This window comes from Cupressus sempervirens, chromosome 1, assembly GCF_028749045.1.
Source record: "Cupressus sempervirens isolate cs-2001-9-10 chromosome 1, ASM2874904v1, whole genome shotgun sequence".
Lineage (NCBI taxonomy): Eukaryota > Viridiplantae > Streptophyta > Pinopsida > Cupressales > Cupressaceae > Cupressus > Cupressus sempervirens.
The window spans coordinates 796,841,533-796,868,983 of NC_143118.1; the positions used below are offsets into that span (position 1 = coordinate 796,841,533).

Sequence of the window (27,451 nt, forward strand, 5' to 3'; positions counted from 1 at the left end):
AACACACAACTCAATTGATATAAAAAATTTAAATTAAGTTTGAAAAGCCTGGTCTCACAGCCTAATAGCTCCTCCAGATGCCGCTCTTGTTCAGATGAAACCAAGACATCAAAAACAAATGCAATGGGATGAAACAAAAGTTAAAACTAAATGAAATTACTGTTTTCTGATTTGTTTGAACAGGGACGGCCGAAAAGCAGCACTATCAGCTTTCATTTATATTATTATTATTATTTCATATTGAGAAGGATCTCTGATTTATGTTTTTAATGGAGAAAACAGATGCAAAATACAAAATTCCACTCCTGAAGCAATTTGTATTTATCCATAAATGGAACAGGACAACTGAATATTATGATGCTCTGAGGAAGATCACCAGTATGAGTAGATGTAATCTTCTGGAGAGGACAGAGGAAAAATACAAAGTCAAAAACTAATGAAATCTTAGCTTGTCCCATACAGGGATGGTCTGAGGAAGATTACGAACATGTCTCCGTAAAATAAAACAAGTGCCGAAATGGGAATAAAGATTCTCTATTTCTTCCGATGCATAAAACGAGCAGTGTTAGAGAGATAGAAGAAGCAGAGAAGATGGTTTATTAGATTGTTGCATACAGAGTGTTTGAATTAAGAAAGATGGCATCTTTCGATACAAGGGCAATGAGAAGCCCAACTCCCAGAATGTGGGGAATGGCAAGTCCAAGCATTTCTGCCATGTCAAGTCCATTTGAGATGCGAGATGTGGAAGATGATGAAGCCGCATTGAAAATGGCAGCCATTGAGCAGCTGCCAGCATTTAACCGTTTGAGAACTGGTATCATGTTTCAGAGTTTTAGCGACGACGGCGAAGGCCATCGTCAAGAAATTCTCAGGGAAGTCGATGTTCGGAACCTGGGTGTCGATGAAAGAAAAAAGTTCATCGAGAAGGTTTTCAAAGTGGTTGAAGAAGACAACGATCAGTTCTTGAGGAAATTGAGAGCTCGTATAGATAGGTGAGTTGGAAACATTAACATAACAAGCATCACTTAATTTTTTTAAGATTGGCCATGTATTTTTTATTAACAAACTTTTCTGGTGATGTACAGAGTAGGGATGAGGATGCCAACAGTGGAAGTTCGGTTTGAAAATCTGACAGTAAATGCTGAGTGCTTAATTGGTGGGAGAGCACTTCCCACACTTGTGAACGCAACCAAGAACTTGTTCGAGGTAAGCTAGATTTCAGAAGAGTTAATCCATCACAGCTGACAATAGATTCTATTTAAATTGGAGAACTACACCTTTAACATAACAAAATCTAGGTACATTATAACATAGCTAAAACAAAATAAGAACAACTCTTAAACATCACATTAAGCAATTAATTAAACATAAAATAGATAGTTAATTTAGTTCAGAAATCAGTTGTTAGTATAACATTTAAGACAGCCGTTGATAATGAATTCTCCTCAATCAAAAAAAAGCTAAAGACCTTGAGCATAATAAAAGCCATGAGTATAGCTCAAAAATTCACCATATTTGCTTATTTCCTATTCATAATGAGCTTTCCGCGGGCAGAAAAGCTGAGGATTGAATATCAATGGTATTTATTTAGTTCTTGTAAAGGATTTGCTAAGTGGGTGACAAATTAGGATTGACCACTGAATGAATGCAGGCCATGTTGGGCATGGTTGGATTATCATTGACTCAGAAGACAAACCTTAGTATTCTGAAGGATGTTAGCGGGATCATAAAGCCATCCAGGTAAATTTTTAAGATTTTTTCAAAACATTACAGCCTGATGTGCCGATAAAACCATTGAAAAATTTCAGCAATTGTGATCAGACCGGATATATCTGTTGCAGACTTACCTTGTTATTAGGTCAGCCTGGATCTGGAAAGTCTACTCTACTTTTAGCTTTGGCAGGAAGACTAGACAAGGAACTAAAGGTCAGAACAAATTCTGCCCTTCACGTAATTTACAGGAGTTCAAATTATACTAAAATTTTGGGGATTCTACTTACACAATTATAATAAGTACAGGCGAGTGGTTCAGTCACTTACAATGGGCATTCACTGGACGAGTTTGTCCCTCAGAAGACATCTGCCTACATAAGTCAAAATGATCTGCATGTAGGGGTGATGACTGTTAGAGAGACATTGAATTTCTCTGCAAAGTGTCAGGGTGTTGGTAGCAAATATGGTATGGAACAAGACATCTCCTAGACTTAGAATCCCCTGCATTTTATCTTTTTAGGTGCAACTGATACTTCTGTTGCATTGAATATGTGAATAGAAATGCTATCCGAGCTGGATAAGAGGGAGAAAGAAGCTGGGATTTTGCCAGATGCTGAAGTAGATCTTTTTATGAAAGTGAGCTTTTCATTTTCCCCTCTTCTTGTCTTTGTTATATATATTATTGGTCGAGTCAAATATTTGAGTTGGAGAAATATCACCATAAATTAATTTGTTCTATATTGGACTAAGTTATCCATAATGTCAATTAACATTTCCATGTTTTTTTAGCTAAAAGGTTACTTCCATAATATTGATATTAATGAGAATAGTATTGCTTTGAGTTTGCAGGCAACATCTGTGGAAGATGTCGAAAGTAGCCTTCAAACAGATTACGCTCTGAAGGTGGGTAAGGTTTTCATCGTGAGGTTGTATTGATAGAAACAAGAAAATTTATTTACATGGAATTTTTTTTTTCTACCAAGTTCAAATACGAGTATTCTTGTCTTGGCAGTCCAAACAGAGAACTAACTCTTCATGAAAAAAGATCATTTAAGTTCATCTTTTCCTTTTTTTTATTGGAAAAACCTATAAATTTTTACTGTAACAGAAATATAGGTTGTGAAGAAAAGTATAGAAGAATGTCTTAGCTAACTCCAATTTGGAAACAGATTCTTGGCTTGGATATATGTGCAGATACAATAGCAGGGGATGAAATGATCAGGGGAATTTCAGGTGGACAGAAGAAACGCCTTACAACTGGTATGGATATTAGAAAGTGGATTCAATTGATATTGTTTTCCACATTTTTATGGGCGGAGACAGTAAAATTTATGAATGATTCCTTTATTCTGGCTGTAGGCGAGATAATTGTTGGACCAAAAACTACTCTTTTTATGGATGAAATTTCCACGGGCCTCGACAGCTCTACAACATATCAAATTGTTAAATGTCTGCAGCAGTTCTGTTCCCATATGAGTGCAACTATTATCATGTCTTTGCTACAGCCTGCCCCAGAAACATATGAATTGTTTGACGACATTATACTTCTTTCAGAAGGACAAGTTGTCTACCACGGGGCCAGAAAACACGTGCTTGAATTTTTTGAGAATTGTGGATTCAGATGCCCGGAGAGAAAGGGTGCTTCAGATTTCTTGCAGGAGGTAAACATAAATGTAGAATCTTTGTAGACTATTGTCAATAATGGATTTTTATTTTCATAAATTGTTATGCGATTGGTTAAATTCTTAAGGTATACAATTTTGATAATCTTTTTCAAGAATCATTATCTTTTGGCATTTACAATTTTGTAACCTTAGTTTTAAATTTTTGCATAGTATTCACATTCATTATTCTTTTCCAAAATGCAAGCCTAACTGGATTGTGATTTGTAGGTGACTTCAAAGAAAGATCAAGCCCAATATTGGGCTGACAAGAGAAAACCATATCGTTATATCTCTGTGAATGAATTTGTGGATATGTACAAGAGTTTTAGCGTAGGCAGAAGACTCTCCAGAAAATTATCTGTACGATACGACAAGCTTAACAGCCACAAAAAGTCTCTGGTATACAGTAAAAACCTGATTTCTAATATGGAGATCTTCAAAATCTGCTTTGCTAAAGAATGGCTTCTTCTCAAGCGCAATGCCCCCATCTACATATTCAAGACTTCACAAGTAAGCCTTCATGTGCAAAGAAAGCTCTACACTATATTGAGTCAATCTTACTATAAATGAGCCTCATTAAGATTATTTATTCGCAGATTATTTTCACAGCATTTGTAGCAACTACAGTATTCTTGAGAACGAGAATGCACCAACGAAATGAGGAGGATGCAAATTTGTATCTTGGGGCTCTCTTTTTTAACATCATTACAAACACTTTCAATGGCATGACTGAGCTTCCATTCACAATTGCCAGACTACCCGTATTTTATAAGCAACGAGACCTTCTGCTATATCCTGCATGGGCTTTCTCTCTTTCCTCCTTATTGCTGAGCATTCCAATGTCATTTCTGGAAACAGCTGTTTGGGTTGCCATGACCTACTATGGAATAGGATTTGCTCCTGCAGCTGTCAGGTACGCTTAGAGATTGCATTAACATTAATAGCTAAGCACTCTCAAGTCTGAACCATTCATTCTCTGTTTCCAAACTTTTCAAGAACCAACTTTTAGGAGAGTGGGAATTTAATGAGAAGAGTTCACTCAATGGAAAATAATTTCAGGATCTTTATTTATGTGAGAGTGATTTAATAGTGTCGCTGACATTGCAGGTTTTTCAGGCAATTCCTTATACTATTTCTCCTGCATCAGACGTCATCTTCCCTTTTCAGATTTTTAGCAGGAGTTTGTAGATCAACGACAGTATCCAATAGCGGAGGATCACTCACTTTAATACTAACTTTACTTCTTGGAGGATTCATTATCACGAAAGGTATGTCATCCTCTCATCTCACTCAAATAAGGAAAAAAATATTGTTCAATCCCCCCCCCCTCCAACATTTTATTTTCTTTGCAGATAGTATTCCCAAGTGGTTGGTATGGGGTTATTGGTGCTCTCCGCTAACATACGCACAAACTTCCCTTCTTTTGAATGAGATGCTTGATCCCAGATGGAATATAGTAAGTTTCAATCGATAACGACTAATCTAATTTCATATTAAATACTGTTGCAATTTAGTTGTACGAATTACAAATTAGCAACTCAAGAGGCGAATAGTAAAGGGACACTAAACATAAACGCCCAGTGGATCGATGATAACACAGGGCTATTAACAAGTTTTCAAATTAGTTTATATTGAATTACAGAAACGAATTCTTCACCATCCATCGCTCTTAACTGCTTCTTTAGTTTTATCAAATTAGTTCCCTGATCTGGGTTTATAATATATATTGAATCACAGAGTACAGATTCTTCACCAAACCTGGGCGTTGATGTACTCGAAAGGCGCAATATCAAGACCGAGGCATATTGGTATTGGATAGGAGCAGCCGCTTTGTTGGGGTTTTTAGTGCTCTTCAATATTTTATTCACAATTGCGCTTACATATCTAAATCGTGAGTTCACTCACTATTCTACAGTATGCTAATTGAATTCATAATTTAGTCCTTTGTGCATGCTTGGTGCTAAGAATGCTATTTGTGTGGAAAAGCTCTCGGCAAGCATCAGGTTGTAATACCAAAAGAAAAGCTTGAAAATGATGAACAAAACCCATGGGACCAGCCAATATTTAAAATGGCGCCATCTAAAACATCATATACCAAAAATGGAAACGGTGCAAGTAAGAATGTTATCCTCTCTTCGCTTTTAAGAAATGTTCTGGCATTGTAAGACTTCAATACTGAAGATAAGCAATCTGAAATGATTGAAATATTTTTTTCCCTCTAGCCTTCCATAGCACTGATATTAGTTTCTGGTTTCTCCTAGTTAGCTCAACAGTGTTTGCTTATGCAGAAGAAATGCAGATGCATCAGATGAACAGGAGATCGATCAAAACAGAAATCATGTCAACTCATTTCGATGTAGAATCTGGCGGTTTGAAAAAGCGAGGAATGGTTCTTCCTTTCAAACCCTTGGCAATGTCTTTTATTAACGTGAATTACTCCGTTGACATGCCTCCGGTATAACCCGCGTTTAACTCTTTCGCTCCATTAATTAAGTTGATAATTATCTTTGATGTTTGCTTATAACTTAAGCTGTCAAATTGAGTGTTATTGTTTATAGGTATCTAAATGTGTTTATGTATCCCTTAGTAATAGGTAAGATAGTTCGAATTGATTAAGCATACACAAAAACATGTATTTTTCAGTAATATTTGACCTTTTGGCTCTGAACATTCTGCAGGAAATGAAAGCGCAGGGAGAAACAGAGGATAAACTTCAATTACTTCGTAATATAACAGGGGCGTTTAGGCCAGGGGTTCTTACTGCGTTAATGGGGGTTAGTGGGGCTGGAAAAACAACATTGATGGATGTTTTGGCTGGAAGGAAAACAGGAGGATATATTGAAGGGGATATTAGGATCTCTGGATTTCCCAAAAAGCAAGAAACATTTGCTCGAATCTCTGGTTATTGTGAGCAGAATGATATTCATTCTCCACAAGTAACAGTGGGAGAGTCCTTGCTCTATTCTGCATTTCTTCGTCTTCCAAAAGAGGTTGATGACAGCACCAAAACTGTAAGTTCCAAGCTCAAATTATGTTTTCGCATATCTGATCCTTAAATGATTGGATGCTATAGGATTCATTCTTTAGCCCTGCCTTAATTGATTTATATGAACTGCCATAGGCCTTTGTGGATGAGGTTATGGAGCTGGTAGAGTTGGATGGTCTAAGGGATGCATTGGTGGGTCTTCCTGGTGTAACTGGTTTGTCAGTAGAACAAAGAAAAAGGTTAACAATTGCTGTGGAGCTTGTTGCAAATCCATCTATTATTTTCATGGATGAACCAACTTCAGGATTAGATGCAAGATCAGCAGCTATTGTCATGAGAACAGTACGCAACACAGTTAATACAGGAAGAACCATTGTCTGTACCATTCACCAGCCTAGCATTGACATTTTTGAATCTTTCGATGAGGTATAAAATGTCCGAAACGGTTGTGCTTATGCTTTTCTTTAAAAAAAAAGTATTCTTAGACATTGATAACAGGTCCATTTGTGGTGCAGTTGTTCCTCATGAAGAGAGGTGGTCAAGTTATCTATTCAGGACCCTTGGGTCAAAACTCTGGAAACGTTGTTGAGTATTTTCAGGTGAGTTCATTATGTTGGAACATTTAGAAAATGGTTGAGATTAGCTAAAATAAATTTTGATATTGATGTTCCCGAAGATATAATCTGATATAAGAGAGAAGAACTATCGAATTAATGGCTGATGAACACAGAACGAAATTTAAAATTCAATAGTACATTAGATTACCAAATAATGGTACTATAAAAACTTATATGAGTATACATATGTAGCAATATAAACCTATTAGAATTTGAGATCTAATAAATAATGAAAATTCGCTAGCAAAGCAATTGTATTGATGTCTTACAAGAAGCAAAAGAAGCTGAAGCTTGTGAATTATAAGATATAAACGGAGAAAGGGTTATCTTTCAAAGAAACAAGCATAGCTGAGCTATTAGGCAATAGAAGGAAACTGAGTTACTCGACACAAGAATAAACTAAAACAGTTAATGTTGAGTAATTTTAATACAGCGAATTAGTCGTGTTATCCCACTGTGTAAACTATGAAAATGAAACCCCAAATCACATAACAAGAACAAGAACAGAGATTGCTGCTCTGTTTTTTCCAACAAACAAATGCACATCGGAATAAATATTTAAGTGGAGACAATCACATCATAAGAGGAGATGTGCAATTCAAAAGAAGCAAAAGAAGCTGAAGCTTAGATTAGGAGGTAGAAATGCGAAAAATTATGGAGATCAAATTGAAATCAATTTGTATGGATGAGAAAACGCCTAGAAATGAATTTGCGGTATCATTAGACATTCACAAACATAAAATGTATGAGAGATAACTCCAAGGTCTTATCTTTTTCGCTATGGTTTGTTATAGGCTATTCCAGGAGTACCAAAGATAAAGGATAAGGAAAACCCTGCTACATGGATCCTAGACGTTACCTCTACTACTGCTGAGCTTTCTCAAGGATTAGACTTTGCAGAATATTACAAGAACTCAAATCTATATAAGTAAGTACCAATTCAGCTCAGAAACTCTATCTAACCCATTTTTTTTCAATAGAGTCAACTGACAATGGATGCCCTAATGATGCAGGAGGAATATGTCATTAGCAAAGGAGCTATCTATTCCAGAATCTGGTGCAAAAGATCTTTATTTTCCAACCCAGTTTTCACAATCTTTCTTTGCACAGTTTAAATTTTGTTTGTGGAAGCAAAATTGGTCGTATTGGAGAAGTCCAGATTACAACACCATTAGAATTCTGACAACGTTTTTGGTTGCTGTGATATTTGGAGCTATATTTTGGAATGTTGGAAAAAAACGGTATGAGCACCATTGTACAACTTATGAAAATAAAGTACATCTGTAAAGGCATTAAGGAATTAGAAAGATATTAACAGCAAATGTGTTTGCATCAGGGACAACAACATAGATCTCTTTAATGTAATAGGGGGCATGTATTGCGGAGTGTTGTTCATAGGAGTGATGAATTGTCAGACAGTACAGCCTTTGGTTGCAGTGGAGAGAACTGTTTTCTACAGAGAAAGAGCCGCAGGAATGTATTCCGCGATGGCCTATGCTTTGGCACAAGTATGTGGATACAAAATCTTGCAACATTTCACAAATTAAGCAACACAAAATGAAAGCATTGCTGATAGGCTTATCTTGGCCATGCAGGTGATCATTGAGATTCCATACGCCCTTTTCCAAGCACTTGTCTTTGTCGTCATACTCTACAGCATGATTGGTTTCGACTGGATAGTAAAGAAATTCATGTGGTTTTTCTTCGTCAATTTCTCTACATTTCTCTATTTTACCTATTATGGCATGATGGGCGTCTCAGTCACACCAAATGCACAAGCGGCTGCAATTGTTTCTGGATTTTTCTATATTTTATTCGGTCTGTTTTCAGGGTTTTACGTTACTAAACAGGTAATCAATTATTTATTCAGTATTATAATCAATTTCTTTCATAAGTAAAATGTTGAAATCATAAGGCACACAAACACATGCACTGATTCTTATATCCTGTACACTAATTTGATGTTTCTTAATATTATCATATAGTTTTGTTTGAAAAATATTGTAATTTTAAGACACTATAGTTTAAGTTATATTTTGTGCTTCATGATCATTATTTCTTCATTTCAATAATGAGTCACAAAAACTGATTCGTAAGTTTTAGTAATTATATCGACAATTTATCAAAATGTTATAATAAACATTGCAAGCAAAGAATTTTCGAAAGTCTTTGGACACCATCATATTAGTATGCCTTTGGTAAATTCAAAACAAAAGATTTATCTTTCCTATTTGGGACTTTAAAGATATACCCTCATGAAAAATGAATTGATTTTCTCTGCATATGTTTGATATGCAGAAACTTCCAAAATGGTGGGTTTGGTATTATTGGATCTGTCCAGTATCATGGACAGTTTATGGACTCATTGTTTCACAGTATGGAGACATCACCGAGCTCATAGAAGTAGATGGGAAGAAGACAGGAACGCCACTGAATCAGTATTTAGCAGACTATTTTGGATTCCATAATGATTTTATGGGTGTCATAGCTGCAGTGCTTTTGGGCTTCACCTTTTTCTTCGCATTTGTGTTTGCTTATTGTATAAAAGTCTTGAACTTCCAGCACCGATAAGGAGCTGATCATTATAATTCTGTCAACTTCAAAGAGTAGCTCTATTGTTCCATTCTGACTGTGAATGCTTTAATAAACATATTTCCACAATATAAGAGAACACGGAATATGAATAATGTGATCTCAGCAAGCTTTTTTTAATCTATTTTTTAAAAGTTAAATATCTCAGATTATAATTCTTTAGGTGCTTTATATATATATATATATATATATATATATATATATAAAAAGAGATGGTGGTGAGTTTTCTTATCTACACTTTAATCTAATAAAAAGTTTTATTTAAAAAAGTACTAACAACCATCATCTTCACAGTCCTAAATAATAAGGGAGACAAAAATCATTAACAAGGTAGAGGCATGAGTTTATCACTATCACTGTGTAACTAGAAGACTTAATAAAATATCACCTTGCAATGGAGTCCACCCCTTTCATTGAGGAGGACATAAATGTAATGGTCACTCTTGATTACGAATTTCTTTTAAAAAAATTGTTACTCTTACCAAAATTTAGAAATGACACAAAGTTATGTTCTTAAACTAAGAGTAAGGTCCTCCATCACATTACATATACAAAGACCTAGAACTATTCCTTGAGAGACCTATTGATGTGAGTTTTATGACCACTCCAATGTGCACAACAAAATGTCTCTTTTGAACACTGAAATTCAAGATTGTCAAACAATGTAGCAATTGTGTAATCAAGTTAACCCTAAGATTTATGCTACCTCCTTGCAACTTTGTGTTCTACGCAACTTAGACTCGTGATATGCTAGTAATGATGTGGGAACTAAAGATATTTATTTGTAAATCTATCCAAATTTTAAATGACAAATGATTTGGCAATGTGAGTTTATCTCAAGTAATCCTTATAATAGTTTTGAAATAAAAAGCAAAAGAGATTGAGTTTAGAAATCTCATCTATTTCTAAAAATGCAAGAAACTATTGCTGATGCAGTGAAAAAACCAAACTTTTCTTTGCCAAGTAGAACAACCATGCAAAGTTGATAAAAATCTTCTTCAACACTCGAATCATTTTCAAATCACTTTCACACCTCAAAATAATGACATGAGCTAAAGAGCATGAATAAATTGAAGCTATGCCTTGCTATTAGTTCAACATAACTTTACACGGTGACTTGTAATAAAAAATTAACATAAGGTAATCAACAAAGGGAAAAAAAACATTCTACCACTCAACACAAACAAAGTCTGTTAGTTTGAAAGATTGCTGCATATGTAATAGCATTGCCTGTTCAAGGTATATGTTTTTCATTTGCAACATCTTCTCATTTATATTGAGCATAGGTTTTTGAATAGACATGTCTATTCAGTAATCAAATCATTAATTTATATAAACTTAATTATGTTTACACACACACACACACACACACACACACATATCTCACATATAATAAGTTTATATCTCACATAGAATTATATCTTATATATAATTACATGTATATCCAAAGAGTTATCCGACAGAAGCTACCAAACATTAACACTCACTCTTAGCAAGGGAGGATAAACACAAGACAAATATTACATCATTGGTAATATAAGGATCTCTCAGAAGTTTTCCACAAATTAATATCGCATACAATATCAAGAGTATTGATCTCCAGAATATCAACATATGATATTCATCAATTACTCAAACTGGATAAGATATCACATTTGATATCAAAAGTCTTGATCTCCCAGAATATCAACATCCAATATTCATCAAGTACTCAAAAAAAAACAAGATTTGATATCATATTTGATATCAAGAGTATTGGCCTTCCAGAATATTAATGATATTCACCACTTACTCGAAACATTTAGATATCACATTTGATATCAAGAGTATTGGCCTCCCAGAATATCAATGATATTCACCACTTACTCAAAACATTTAGATATCACATTTGATATCAAGAGTATTGGCCTCCCAGAATATCAATACCAAGTACTCTAAGAGTAATGGCCTCCCTGAATGTTGAGATACAAGACATTCACCATTTACTCAATTTATTAGATCTCATAATACAAGTTGACTGTAAGATCGTCACCTTATAACAACTTCTCCCAAATACAAGTAATGATCATTTGGAAGTCGTCACTTCCTCATGATATACACAGGGGATAGGCCCATAAAAATATCACATGGTCACAGTCCTCTTGACTGTGACAACTTATTGATCATTAGAGAAACCATCTCAACATGGTTTACTCCCTCTTAATCAAGAAGATCGAGTTCACTGAAGGTTAACTAAATAACATTCTTAGTCTTCTCCCTCTGAATCTTAATCTCCCTCTTTTTTCTGCAAGAACATTCTCGGAAGAAAAGATCAAGACAAATAACTCATAAAAAAAGAGAGATATTAATATCATACTCAAATAGAATCTTTCTAATAACAATATATACTTTGAACATATTTCATTTAAGTGGATTATTAGAATCATCCTTTCAATAATAATTTAATTAGTATTCTGTCATATAATATTATGCATAAAATTGAATATTAAGGAATAACAATGTCATAAACTCACCTTTTATTGAGTTGATTTCGGATGCAGGCTCTTGCTTATATTAAATACAACTCCTTTATATGTTAGGATAGTTAGTGGTTGACGTAGAGAACAATAAATCACCACTTCCAAATATATCTCCTCATGATAATTTGGCAAGTTCATTTCCCTTTCTATGTTATTCTAAGTTGATCGTTCTTAATGAATTCTTAGACATCACCCCTCGATATCAAAATATTGTTCTCTCTTAACAAACATAGTATCCAAATCCCAAAAGACCTTCCATATGTCCTGGTACTTGTGCGGATACAAAGATACCCTAATTGTGGTCCCACGGGCCTTTTATAAATATATGTTATCTTTCGCAGTATACATATTATCCTAGAGGATAATGGTAGGGACTTCTACGATATATTGTTCTTTGCAATGATAAGTAATTGTGGTCTTCGTATGTGTTATTCAATCAATCCAAATGTCCTTTTTGTTTCTGCTCTAAGTCAAAGACTTTGCAAACCATCTCCTTCTTCGTTACTATCTAGTTGTTGTTCCCACAGTGTATATCCTTCCATGTGGGTTCTCTATTTCTCCTCATGCTAGCTCCAACCTTTCCTTCAATCAAGGAACTATGATCTCTCATTACTAAATTGTAGGCTAATGTGGACAATAAGTGTCTTTTCTGTATTCTCCATCAACGCTCGGTGTACGTGATATTTTACTGACTGTCAATTTTGTTAATCATTCCAATTGATACCACTATATCTCCTCCCTGTTTCCTCCCGACAGTGCACGATGAGTTCGATAATCCCTCTATTCATATTGTGTTTGATTATTATTATTATTGAATATATATTTCACTGTCATTTCCTTCCTTATTTTTGAATAACAGTGACGTCAAAATCTGAAACAAGTTTGATGCACACAAATTTCCACTGTCCAAAACGTGCTTCACATTACCATTATCATCATTCAGAAGCATGGCCAAAAAATTGAAGCCAACGTCGATCACCAAATAAAACATATGAATCAACATCTGCGGCACTATGCGGGGTTCCCAATCTCCTCGAAAATAAACCTTTCACAACGCATTGAAGATTGCCCAAACCCTATTCTAAAGTTATAATTTCCACGCAGACTACACATTGCGCTACGCAGGCCCCTCAACATGCCTACCTACTTCGTTAGAGTGAAGCGACTGCATCACAACATCTTGGTGTTACTCCTTATATAGGTGTTACTTCTTATGCACAGTATATGTAAGATTGATTGGAATATAGAAGTGGTTGTAGACGTTTAGTTTGACAACTTCAAATATTATATTAGACACTGCAATTTTCCTCATTTTGGAAACATCATAGGCTAGCACCGAACCTGCTCTAATATCATGTTAGTTTGAAAGATTGTTGCATATGTAATAGCATTGCCTGTTCAAGGTATATGTTTTTCATTTGCAACATCTTTTCATTTATATTGAGTATGTCTATTCAATAATCAGATCATTAATTTATATAAACTTAATTATTGTTATATATATATATATATATTTCTCACATATAATAAGTTTATATCTCACATAGAAATATATCTTATATATAATTACATGTATATCCAAAGAGTTATCCGACAGAAGCTACCAAATATTAACAAAGTCTAAGTAAGCGAGGAACAGGAAACCATGCAACACTCCAAAATAACGCATCTTAACTCCACTTAAATTAATTTGCATTCACTTTGGCAATATTTTGGCAACAAATCCACAAAAGCCTCTATTGTAAATGAATTGACTAAGCCTTACATAGGACTCTTAGAACCAACAGCCTAGTTCTTTTCAAGATTAATAGGCAATAATTCAAAGCAATTATAATTGGGATTTTCTTTTACTACCACCTACAAATATTAAATGTTGGTCATTAGGAAACTTCATATTTCTTTGAAATAAATATCCTTTCAAAGATGAACCAATGAGGAAATTCATTGTACTAATACATTAAATGCCTTCCACATGTACATTGGTGGATGAATTTGGTCGGATGAACTTTGACATGTCAACTTGGAAACCTTCAAATGGTTGAAGATGAAAGGGAGCCATCTTAATATGTTTGAGATCTATCAAATTTACACAATCCATCCATGTAGCATAAATACTTGGAATTGATTATCTGCCAATTTTTTCATCAACATCTTAGAGCACACCTTGTGATCATTTTTCTCTCCTTGGTCTCTCTTGCATCCTGATAATATATCACAAAGTGTGATCTGAAAGGTTGATGAAAGACACTAGTACACAATCAATTCCAAAAGTATTTATACAACATGTTTATCTTGTAAATCTCATTATTTGATCACAATCAAAATATATTTCTTGAAACAATATTTTAATCCTATTATTTATTGGGATGGTTTAAAGTCCCAAATTGCTTCATTTCATGAATTTTCTTCTTCCTTGCATCTTTCAATTTTGTGGAGATCTTTTCCTTAAATTATTGTTGAGATATATTGTCTTAGTCTTGTTGACCTAGTTGGACCTCATGATGTTGGGTCCTTCATATTGATATTGGATTTCCAAAGGAAATTCATGATTAAGATTGTTAAAGCTTTAAGTGACTCTACAACACCTCCAAGATCAAATGATCAAATGAACGACCAAGATAAATTCTGCAAGAGAATGACTAGACAATTGCATTAAGATATAAGAATGATATTATTGATAATGAACAATCAAAATGTAATAATGGGTCCCTTATATAGGAAAAGTGTTAAGAGCCTAAGGTAAGGAATGGATAACTTATCATGACCTACACAAGATGTAATCATATGTCCACCAAAGGTGGATCATCTTCTATTACGAAATGAAGCACATGCAACATGTAGAGGATAATGCAATATATGCATTATGATATGTGCACTAAAACTTTAGTAATGTGTACTTAGTGAATATTTAATTAACGCCAACACACCCCCTTAAGTGCAACTTAGGAGAATTCATTTAAACTCACAATGCAATATGGGGCCCGACTACTTGGTCATGTTAGGCACCCATGTACAATATGCATTTATGCAATGCAAAAAATACAATAAGTCTTTCACAATGCCGAAAAAGGGACAAAACCTCATGGAAAAAAATCCCCTCTAAAAATAGAGATGAAAATACATAGGATGAATGGATAGAGGACTCAATACGCCAAAGGACTACATACACCATCCATATGCAAGCATCCTCCCAAAGGCAAGAAATAAAGGGACATGATATAGTGAAAGACCAAGATAACTTCCAAAATATAATGGTAAGACAAATGCATTAGAAATGCAAGAATGATATTATTGATAATGGCCATACTAAAAATGTACCTAATGTTAGGATTAACCTTAGACAGAAATAACAATTACATGCAAATATAAACAATATCAAAAAATAATAGATCACACAGAAGTGAATACAAGATACCAAGATTTAACATGGTTCACCCAAACCCTGGGCTATGTCCACCAAACAATAAGTCCAATGTTATTATGATCTGGTAATTACAACTTGATTACAATATGCAATCCCTTATAGCTCAATACTGCCGCAAGAAGCAATTTTGCATCACACATCATGAAATATTCCTAATCTTAAGCCCTTTATACAAGTATTTTTGCCACTTTCGGGTTATAATTAATTATTACATGTCATCCCAAAATCCTGATAAAATAGAGCCCAAACCCCAAAGAATTATGAAGTATGTACAATACTTCCCTAATCAGTCACCACAAACTAACACCTAATAGGCTTGCTTAAATAGGCAAGACAATAAGAGACTGTAGATGACTTATCACCTACACAAAATGTAATCACATGTCAACCAAAGGTGAATCATCCTCTATGATGGAAAGAAATATGTGCAACATTTAGAGGATGATAATATGATATGTGCATTGTGATATACGCACTATAGCTTCAGTAAAGTGTAATTAGTGAAAATATTTAATTATACCAACACCCCCTTAAGTGCAACTTTGGATAACATACTTAAACTCACAATGCAAAATGGGTCCTCATTACAAGCCCAAGTTAGGAACCCAAATCAAGAAATGTAATAAATCTCTCATAAAGAAGAGAAAGTGAGAAAACCACCCAAATCTGAAGTGTTAGACTCCACAAATAATGCACCACTATCTGGCAAATAGGAATCCCAATCAAGATGAAAAAATAATCTCTTTTGCAATGGCTCACTATAATTGCCAATAAGAGATAAAAGTGTGATCTTGATTTAAATATCTCTTACAGTGACCCACTAGAATGAAGAACCTTTGAAACATCTACAATCTCCTCCAAAGGATTATGACCATGGGTTTTCTAATTTGAGAATGAAATGGCACATTGGAGTTGAAAAGAGGAGCATTAAGAGATGGTGAAGAATCATGATCTTCGTATACCTCCCAAAAAGCACGAGGATCCCAAACATAAACAAATGACTCCATAAAGACATCAACAACATCCTCAGATGTCATATTAAAAAATTTATCTTGAAACATTCTCTAAATAACATAATTTCCATCACAAGGAACTTCATTATATAAATAGTGCAATAGATTATGAGAATTTCCCAATAGATAATACTCACTAAGATTCTTGTGAGAATAAGTTCACTCCATTGCTTATAGTTCCCTTTCTCTAAAGCAATTAAAAACCCTATATTTTTATTAATGATATACTTCTCACATTACAAGTTGAGATCGAAAATTGATTACACCACAAAACCAAAAAAAATGCTCAAAAAAGGAGTCAAGATGACTGAGATATCACTATTTGAAAATTGTCTCTGTAATTATTATTTTTTGAATCACCACTGCCACACCTCCAAAATTTAAATGGCTCTACTTTAGCCTCTAATTTTTTATTTGGATGAAACAAAAGTTGATTTAAGGGTTTGTGGACCTTCTAAATATGATACCTGCCTGTGATTTGCACCAACAAGTTCCAATTTTGACTTGCAATAGAAAGTCACAAAATAAAAAACACAAAACCCCAAATTTTCTCCAAATACACTACATAATGATGACACCCAAATAGCCTTATTTTTCACCCATTAATGAAGTGATCCAAAATTATTATTCTTGAGAAATTGTCTTCACACCTTAAGAGCTACGATACCATGCTAGAGTTTTAGGTGATTCTATATCCCCTAGATTAAATGAAAGAGTAAGATAACTACATTAAGATGCAAGAATGATATTATTAATAATGGACATGGTCAAAATGTACATAATAGGTCTAGTAATATAGGGAACACAATAAGATGCTATGATAAGGATTGGTGAGTTATCACCTATACAAGGTAGAATCACATCTTAGCCAAAGTTGGATCATTTTCTAATATGGAATGACATATGTGCAACATGAAGAAGATGATAATGTGATATGTGCACTAAAGGTGTATCTCACACATAAAGTAGAATTTACTAACAACTATTGCTGCCCAAAGTGGGATTTATCGTACACCGTGTGCTAATATAGGTGCAAACTCCTAGGTTTGTCATACGCAAACTACTATGTAATGTATTATCCTAAGTAAGCTTAAGTAAAGTGTAATTAGTGAGTATTTAGTTACACCAACATGTTAGAGTTTTAAGTGACTCTAAAATACCATCATGATCAAGTGAAAGACCACAATAATGTCCAAAAGAGAATGATAAGATAATTATATTAAGATGCAAGAATGATATTATTGATAATGAACATAATCAAAATGTACATAATAGTCATTCTTATAGGAAAGACAATAAGAGACTATGATAAGGAGTGGATAAGTTATTACCTATGCAAGGTGAAGTCACTGAAGGTGGATCATCCTCTATTATGGACTGACGTATGTGCAACATGTATAGGATGATAATGTGATATGCAAACTAAAGGTGGATCGCACACATAAAGTGGAATGTGCTAATAACTATCACCACCTAAAGTGGAATTTCTCCTACACCATGTGCTAATATAGGTGCAAACTCTTAGGTGCCTCATATAAAAACTACTATGCAATGCATTATCCTAAGTAAGATTAAGTAAAGTGTAATTAGTAAATATTGAACTACAGCAACCAGAATAATCTTTTAAATTTATAGAACTTCTCCATTTTATTTGCTCTTTAAATTTGTCTTGATTTGAATCTTGTACTCAAATTTATTCTTGTCCTTGAATTCAAAATTGTTCTTATGTCCCTCCTTCATGACAACTTGATCTTGAAATAATTCATTCCTTCAAGCTTGATCTTTGAACTCTCCTTCCTCCCTGACTTTGAATCCCTCCCTTGAACTTGTCCTTGATATAGCCTTCTCATCTTAATGTCCTCTCTCAAACATCATCTCCAATGATCATCTTCATATATTGGAGAGAACATTTGTAATATAAATAAATTATTCTATAAGACAATGGTTGTTACAAATCTTCACCAAGAACTTAAAAGGAATCAAGATGTGATGTTATTTCAGATTCTTATAAATGATTTTCAAACTTACACCTTACAATCTTTAACATCCTCATCCCAACTTGTGCATTTCATGGAAGCAAGTTTCAATTTGGTTTGATATTGACTTAATAATTTCAGAAAATCAATGTTTTTTCATTGAATTTACACTAATTTGATCAACACCCCACCTTTGTGCATATAAAATCCCCCTCTTGTTGTGGGTAGTAGGACTTTACGGGTTCCTCCCAAAATTCGTGTAAGTTCTATTAAAATTTGCACCATCTTAATCTAATGTTACACCTTCAAAAGATCATATTTGGGGTATTACTTATGACTTTGTTAGATCTAGGAGTAAACACTGTATCTTGTCTTCCCAAATTTCTTCCCAATGGATCAAATTCACAAGTATTAGCTCTACTCTAGTCCTGATGGATCAACATTTTGAATTGTATTTGAAAGGTTACGTTCAATCTTCTTTTGTATATTTGATAGTTTCACTCTTCAATCTAGCTGACCTCCCATTCAATTAAGATTGCCACCTTAATTAGATTGCCTCCATAATTTTCCCTTGCATCATTTTCATTTTTTTTCCCACTCCTTACTTTCATGTCACTTTATAAGTTTTGCCTTAAGAGTGGAAAATTGACCACTATCATGAAGGTTTGATTTCATCAAGGGTTGAAATTCACTATTGACCATACATTTCTACTCTTCTCTCATTTTTCATTACAAATTTCTTCCAGGAGTGGGAAATCAACCTCTACCACAAAGGCTTAATTTAACATTCAAAGTTCGAAAATCAACCCTCACCATAAAGTCTTTATCTTGCAAGCAATTAAAATTTGGGGTGGATTTCTTCTCTTCATTTACCTTATAATTTTTCCCCACAAAATAAGATTTGACCAAGAGATTCTATAGTATTGGGTTACACTTTTAACCAACTTCAACACTGAAATAATCATTTTGAAAAAGAGAAAAAATTACATTTGTACATCTCTTGCCACTAAAGTGTTAAAAATTTCAAGATGATGTAAACTATTGATTTGTGACATTTTGTGTATAGATTCTAAACATGTTTGTCTCAAATTGATTTGCATATATATTTTCATCTCATTTGAAAACTAGTCTTTAACAACAAACATCATTTTTCAAGAGTGTCATTCAATTTGTATCACGTAACTTTATTTCTAAAAGGGATTAAAATGTAATTCCTTTGAGTATAAGTTTTAACTCTGGTATCTAGTGATTGCAACTAGTTTCATTTAGTTATGTTGAATATTTTGTATTTTATTAAGTTTTGTAGTCAATTAAACTGTAATTTAGATGTAAGTCCCTTTACACACAACATGCACTTTGTGTATTGAGATTCTTTTTTTTTTTTTTGAAAGAGGACAATAAAACCTAATGTGTGGATATTTTCATAACTTTTTTTAGTTAGTTTGATACTTTTTTATAAGAGTTCAATAAAAATGTTGATATAGTGAAAATCCTATATTTTGTTATACTAAAAGACAAATTAGCAATAAATTCAATATATATTAAAACCATTATCATTGAAAAGACCTCTTCAAGTAGTACTGTCCTAAATCTAAATTTATTTTCACCTACGAATGGAGATTTGAAGGCCAAGAATCCAGAGAAATCAGAATAGTTTGGGGGAGAGATCCATAGAAAGTAGGTTCACTACAACATAGGTCCAAACAAAAGGGGTTGATTGAACCCATGTTGCACGAATGTTGAAGTAATGACCACATTCATAGAATGTGACTTATATTAACTATCAACATTCACTAGAACCTATGGTTGACCGAATTTTATTATCAAAGACATTACAAATCATGTAAGTGTACATCTGTTATGTGCAAACAAATGTGATAAATAAAAGTATGCAATTTACTAGAAATATTGAAGACTAAAATTTCTTGATAATTTAATTAGCTAGCAAAAACATCTACACACATGCATACAAACTTACACATAATTTAATTTATCACCAAAATTAGATTGTAAATTGAACAATTCATAATATTATATCAAGATTACAATATGTACATCATCAGTATATTACTGGATACACATAATGAGCTTAGTACTAACTTGTTTAGACATAATGTATTGGTCATTGTTACATAAACTGAGTTACTTGTGCTCAAGTTTTAGGGATATGTTGGGGATGAGATTTTGAACAAAAATTCTAGTTTTTTTATGCTTATGATTGGTAGAAAGGACACAATGCAAAAATAAATAAAATAAATAAGAAAGACAAATTGTAACATATTAGTAACATTTTACATTTGTATTACTTGTAAAATGAATGAGTTTTCACTATGGTACTTTTAATGTGTGTATGAACTATTCATTATGTGTACAATTGATGTATGGTTGAGCTAATCAATATGTTAACTTCTAATTTTGGAATGATAATAACCTCTATGTGACTTTGTGACTATTTGCATACATGAATGATTAGTATGTGACAAACTCTTACTTGAAATGTGTAATATTATTCATATAGGAGAATATGGTGAATTCTTTTTCTTTGTCATCTAGGTTAGAAATATATAGTTATAAAAATGATTAGTTGTTTACAGAATGACAATACTTGAAAAAAAATCAAATGCCTACATTTTATGTGTACATGTGTACTATAGTGCTTGAAAGTCATAACTTTAGCTGTTTTACATGTTATGTTACTAGTCCTTAATAGGTTCCTAGTAAATCATAAATTGAGCCAGAGTTTATTTAAGCTAGGGTTTAACACTTTTCCAATTTTTTCTGATTTGTTTATAAGCTTTTACAAAAACCAAAAAGAAACCTTAAGACTTTGCAAAAACTAGGTAGCTAAGACTTGACACACACATTATTGAGCCAATTAAAGTGACTTGAAACTAAAGAGCTTCAACAAGATCTAAAAACTACCCACCGCTTTGCTATATTATTTCATGCTAAAATTGCTTACGGTTCAATTAATCCTAGAACAATCTAGTACTTTTGCTTCTTTTTGAGGCGCTTCTAACAAAATGTCTTTTTTTTTACGACGAGTGAGAGAGGAAAACTAACTAGCATTCAAGTGAAGAAAATTTTTTAATACATGTGATTCCTTTTGAATCTTACCGACTTCTAGGCACAGTGCTTGTCTCCAATTATCTTTTCTATTTTTTTAACAACTAGATCAAATAGAAGTAGAGACAACCCTACCATAGGACTTTTGAATGGTGGTATTAGGTTTCTTAGCAACACTAGAGCCATCCCTAACCTCTACAATACAATCCACCACATTTTTCTTTCCTAACGTTTTAATGAGCCTCCCTCCATGATGTCTACCTAATGATTGAGGCGGAATATAATCCTCCTTATCACAATCTCTTACATCCCCATTTTGCACTTCTATGTAGATAAATAATGGTTGTGTTATGACACAATTTAAAAATTGCAAATGAGTCCTCAAACATAATATGTTCTCTCAAAAACCCAAAATTTGGACATGAAAAAACCAAAATAAAAAAAGATTTCTCCATCTTAATATACATGTAGAAACTAGTATATAATAGTTGAGATCTCAACTTGATAACCAACTGTGAATTGACCAAAAAGATCTAGAATACTATCCAAAATCTCAATCTCCCAATATTCTAAAGGTAAACCCAACAACTTGACCCAAATTAAGGGCCTAAAAATTAGATTTCACCTCTAAGTAAAACCCAACTCTCATTTACTAAAAAAATGTCTTCATTATATCTAGGAACCAAAGACCGCCACAAAGGTCCAAATGCAATCGTCTTGGAACAAATAAAATTTTTGGAAGAAACCATTTGTCATAACTGCTATCACATGGCCCCTCAAATTTGTCAAAGTTGATATCATGTAGCTCATCAAATTCTATTTTTTAGCACATATTTCTTAATAAGAGAGTATTCTTGTACAAACTTTCAATTAGGAAAAAGGATAAATCCGAATCTTCCCCTCTTTTAGTGGAGTAGCTAATGTTTAAGAATTGAATTTATGTTTTAAGAACAAGAGGGGGATCGGAAACAAGCATTCACTATTCCTTGAAAAACATTCCACGGCTCCATTTATTTCTTTCCTTCCTCTTTTCTTGACCATTTTTCCTTCAATTTTATGTGAAAAACCCAAGATAAGCTCAACAGTTCTGTGAAGACTTGTCCTAAAGAATGATGTTTTGATGAGAAGTGAAGAACCCTGATGAATGATATATTGATAAAGAAGTGAAGAACCTTAAAAGACACCAACCTCTGGCACTACAACCAGATCCAAAGAGGAAGACGACATATTTCGAATTGGACTTTCCCTTCGAGAGATGCAGATAGTCCATACGGCACGATGGCTGCACACAGACATATTCCTCAGCATTCCCAGGGGTGGAGAAAACCCCTGCAGTCCCTCTGGTTTGAACAGGGGGCGCAGGGGATTCACCACTTTTAATAACCCCCGCCCCAGGTTAAATGCAACCCAACAAGGCACCTTAAGAACTAACGAATTCAATAGAAGCAACACCTACAGTGGCAACGGCTATAACGGGGAGAAGGAGAAACCCTAGCTGCAAACGCTTGGCACGTACAAAAATAGAGTCGAAAGGAGAAACAAGATCAACATCGACAGAGGACTCTTTAGGAACGAAAGCCTTAGATCCAAAACCATTTGAAGCCTCACTGAATTGCTTTCCATAATTTTAAGAAATAAAACATATTCGTTAGGTCGTAAATGCCCTAGGATCAGTTATCATTCTTTTCCATGTTTCTATTTTTATCAATTGTATTTGGTTCTTGGAAAGATTTTTCTTCGTTAGTAACAAATTAGGATTATCTAAAGAATAAATTGCAGGCAATGTTGGGCGCGGTTGAAATATCATCCACTAAAAGGGAAAGAGTTAACTACTCTTAAGCACGTTACGAGGACCCTAGATCTCTACAAGAAATTTTGGGTTAAACTATTTTTAGACATTTTGACCTAAACTACAGATAGTACTATATAGAAATTTCAGTGACCTGTAGCAGAATTACCTTGTTATTGGCCAATTTGAATGTGGATAATCTGTACTTTTTGTTTTGACATGAAGATTGAACAAAGAACTAAAGATTAAAACAAATTCTGCCATCTCCATCATTTACAGGAGCTAAAAATAATCTAGAATTCGGTCTCTACTTAAGCAATTATGGTAAGTACAGGTAAGTGATCCTTCCTTACAAGTTCTATCTGTGTTTGATGGTGCTGCCTTCGGCTTTGCTGCGCCTAATTTTCGTATGCTGCTGCATTTGAGCTCTGCGCTTTGCATTCATGGTTTTCTTTTAATTTGAGCAAGTTTTTTTTCATCTGAAAATCATGTGAATTTATGCGGGGATTTTGAAGTGTTGTGCTTGCTTTTTACTGAAAATCTATTTAAGTTTGGAAAGATTCACTTTGGAAATTTTGTTTTTTCTTAATGGAATTGTTTGTGTTTTTACTTATCAAAGTGTTATTGCAAACTTTGGAGGTGGGAGGTATAAGGTTTTAGGAGGTGGGTAGTTTATAGGTCAATATTAATACTAGAGGAATTGGGCATTTAAAAAAAATTGTAAACGTTTTAATTTTGTTGTTCTTGGTTTTTAGATAGCTTGTTCTATAACATTAAAATTATTTTATATTTTTATTCAAAGTTTGTTAAAGTAGTGTATGTAGAATGATTATTGATTGTTGGATTTTTAGTTTTTAAGTGATCTTTTATTTTTATTTTTATTTAAAGATGGTGTTGGAATAGATTAAAGTTTGATCTTTATTTTTTCACTTAAAGATATCATTATGAATAAAGGTTTAACCTCTACTATGTTAATGTGGTTCGTGCAAACCACACATGACGTTAATATTAATCATAATGCAAGGGTATCACATGTTTTCCACTTTATTTTTCTACATATCGCTAAGAATGTTTGTTGCGATTTAAACTTGACTTTTTTAATCATTTGGGAAAAACCCACCTTCTTTAGCACATTAATGAACAACTAGGTATACATATGAAGAAGACATTTGGATACATATATAAGTTGGTGAGAATTTATAATGAGATTTTGTGTCTCTTATAGTTGCGATTTTGGAACAAAAAATGTGTGTGTGTGTGTGTGTGTGTGTGTGTGTGTCTTATAGTTGTGATTTTGGAACAAAAAAAGAGTGTGTGTGTGTGTGTGTGTGTGTGTGTGTGTGTGAGACTGAGACTAAGACTGAGAGAGCGAGAGAGAGAGAGAGAGAGAGATATATAATTAGGAAGAAGGAACAACATGGAAGACTTTACTGTGGCCTAAGATTCTAAATGGAAGTAAAAGCCTATAAATAACTATTACTCTGAGGGAAAAGGAATGAAATACTATCTTCCCAAATTGTTACTTCGGAAAGTTATTTGTGAGTTAATTATTTGTGTCACTACCCAATTTATCTTGTGATTGATGGTATGTTGTCAAATCCTTTTTACCTAATATTTGTGTCTTGCAATAGGGATTCTTATACTTGTAACAACAAACTATTGTACTAGCAATGGTTGTGTGGATTTCTTCTAGAAACACAACTTCCTTTCTCCATGTTTCATGTTCGGTTTGGTTAGGTTTCAAGAGCATGTACAACAATGTAGGTGTCATTAAATCACATGATGAAGAAGGGCCTTATTTTTACAATAAGAAAAGGTTGTTTATTATTAATCCTTGGCATGATATATTTGACTCTATGGAGGAGTTCCAATCTCAAATTCTAATTTGTATTTTTCTTCTTTGACTACCCATAGAATTTTTGAGATTTAATATTCTTCATTTAATTACAATGGTTTTGGAAAACTTATTAGCCCTTCTTGTTTAACACATTAGAAAGAGGTAAGTACTTTTTCCCATATCCATACAAAGATTGACGTAAATGACCCTTTTCTTATTTCACTAGGGATTAGGTAGAAAAAATTGTTTTGATATAAGAGGTGGACTATAAGGCTCTACATTTGTATGTTGTCTATGTCATGATTGTGGAAAACTTCAAAGAAATTACCTAAAATGAGTTCATAAGGCTATTTATTCTTGAGAAGGTGTTTATGTCATGAAAGAAATACAATTTCACAGAGTGAAAGCCTAACTTTATATTGAGAGGTTTACCTCAAAGAAGTTTATTCTTATTAAAACTTAAAGAAAGGAAGGGGTTATTTGTTTACCAAAGCTTTCTCAAGTGGAATTCGTATAAATGATTGATGCTGATTATTTTTTTAATATATTAATTCTGATTTAGTTGAGAAGACTTTAGTTAATCAAGAATTAGTACAATTTCATTATTCTTCCTTGTTCACATTCACTTAACTCTTCTCAATCTATCAAATGTGAAAGTGTTACATCAAGGACATGGTGCAAAGCATTGACTAAGTTGATAGATTTTAATTTGAATGTTATGGTTTGTAATTTAGGTGTTAATGTAGTCCACAAATATATATATAGATCCTATTATACCTACAACCCTTCATGATAGAAGAGTTAAAGATGGTGTTAGTATTAGAAAGAAGAATCTTAATTCAATGGGTTTTCAACAAAAAAACTTCAAAAGATGATAAATGTTTAGGAGAAAGTGAAGTTACCAAGAGAAATATTAATTGAATTTTTGACCAATTCATAATTTAGATTGTCTTATTTCTCTCCTTCATAAATGATTATTATCTAATGGATATTATGGGATTAGGCAACTCCCCTCATCAAAACATTATTTTATATCTTACATAGATTCATAAATCTCACATTCTTTTCTTCAAGAAAAAAAGAGGACATGTTTATTTTATAGTTTTTTTAAAAGGTAGTTAATGCCAATGCATCGATTAGTAAGTCTCTAGAAGTGAATTATATTGTTTGTGAGACCCTTGACAAACTTCACCTTCCTCTTGGTTAAAATATAAACATTATTTATTTTTCTAGGTTTTATTTACTATTCTAGAAATCAAATTTTATCCTCCATTATTTATGCACCAATAAATTTTCAAGGAAAGATTTGTTATGGTCAAATATTTAGTTTTCTCATTCTGTAGACATTTCTATACCTTTTTTTTACTGGATGTTTGTCTTTCTCTTGATGGAAATTTAGGGCCTTGAGCAGAGTTGATTCATCTTAATTCTATCTCATGAAAAATGTTTATACTTGTTAGTCTTTTGGATATTATACCAAATGGATTCATTTATACTTGCAATAATAGAATATGCAAGTATAGTTCCATACAAAAACATCTAGATAGTTTTTCACTCTTAGTTGACTACATTGGAGATAATTTTACAACAAGATCTACCATTTTACAATGGTGTGGATCCAAATATTATTCAATTAAATTTTTTCATCTCTTTTCTCAATTCCTCAAAAATCAATGTTCAATTTTCAATTAACATAATATTATCATTACGAAAATGGGGAGAATATGAAAGTTTGATGATTGTGGGAGAAGCCCTCCTTAGGTGATGTAATGTACTTATTTTCAAAATGCTTTGATTTGTTAAATTTAAATTTCACCAATGAAATATTTTTTGTTTTGGTAAATTTTTATAAAAAAAGAGAGGTACAAGAAAAATTGATTGAATTTACTTTTTGGATTAAAAGTCTTAGTTTAAGGAAATCATATTTGAGGAGTTTTCCCTTTCTAAGGAGCTTCAAGAATGGATTTGTAAAAGGAATTTTTTTTAATTGTAAGTACAAGATCACATGGACCTTCTTATTTCATACATTAATTATAGACAAGAGAAGTATGAAAGTTATTTCCACTATTTTATCTTCTCAAGATTTTTAGTTATCTTAAATTTAGGAAATAGATAAGTGTTTCTCATTTCTCTTCATTGGTTAGAAGCAGTCATTACCAAGTAAGAGGAAATGGATATTTTGGGGTCTAACCCTTATTTATTATTACTAAAATAGATAATCAACTAAGGGAACTGATCACTCACAAGGAGTTGGA

General features: G+C 33.2%; 1 protein-coding gene and 1 long non-coding RNA gene across 12 annotated transcripts in view; one reads left to right on the top strand and one right to left on the bottom strand.

The window, feature by feature from the left end:
* The window catches only part of LOC149580280 (uncharacterized), a 191,278-nt gene extending 167,355 nt beyond the window's left edge, over positions 1-23,923 (bottom strand). For all 11 annotated transcript variants that reach the window (XR_016353479.1, XR_016353477.1, XR_016353473.1 and 8 more), the window contains exon 1: positions 23,713-23,923. This is a non-coding gene — a long non-coding RNA (uncharacterized LOC149580280). The remainder of the gene's footprint in view (positions 1-23,712) is intronic.
* On the top strand, positions 306-9,714 carry LOC149580283 (ABC transporter G family member 29-like). Its single transcript, XM_089815648.1, has 24 exons — positions 306-992; positions 1,086-1,206; positions 1,652-1,740; positions 1,842-1,926; positions 2,020-2,179; positions 2,273-2,349; positions 2,563-2,616; positions 2,883-2,973; positions 3,073-3,374; positions 3,606-3,887; positions 3,974-4,290; positions 4,485-4,645; positions 4,730-4,833; positions 5,115-5,268; positions 5,364-5,492; positions 5,666-5,832; positions 6,056-6,388; positions 6,499-6,789; positions 6,879-6,962; positions 7,775-7,908; positions 7,994-8,221; positions 8,317-8,488; positions 8,576-8,830; positions 9,279-9,714. Exons 1-24 carry the CDS (start codon positions 637-639, stop codon positions 9,549-9,551), a joined length of 4,419 nt encoding a protein of 1,472 aa, XP_089671774.1. The 5' UTR covers positions 306-636; the 3' UTR covers positions 9,552-9,714.
* Positions 23,924-27,451: the final 3,528 nt, after the last annotated feature.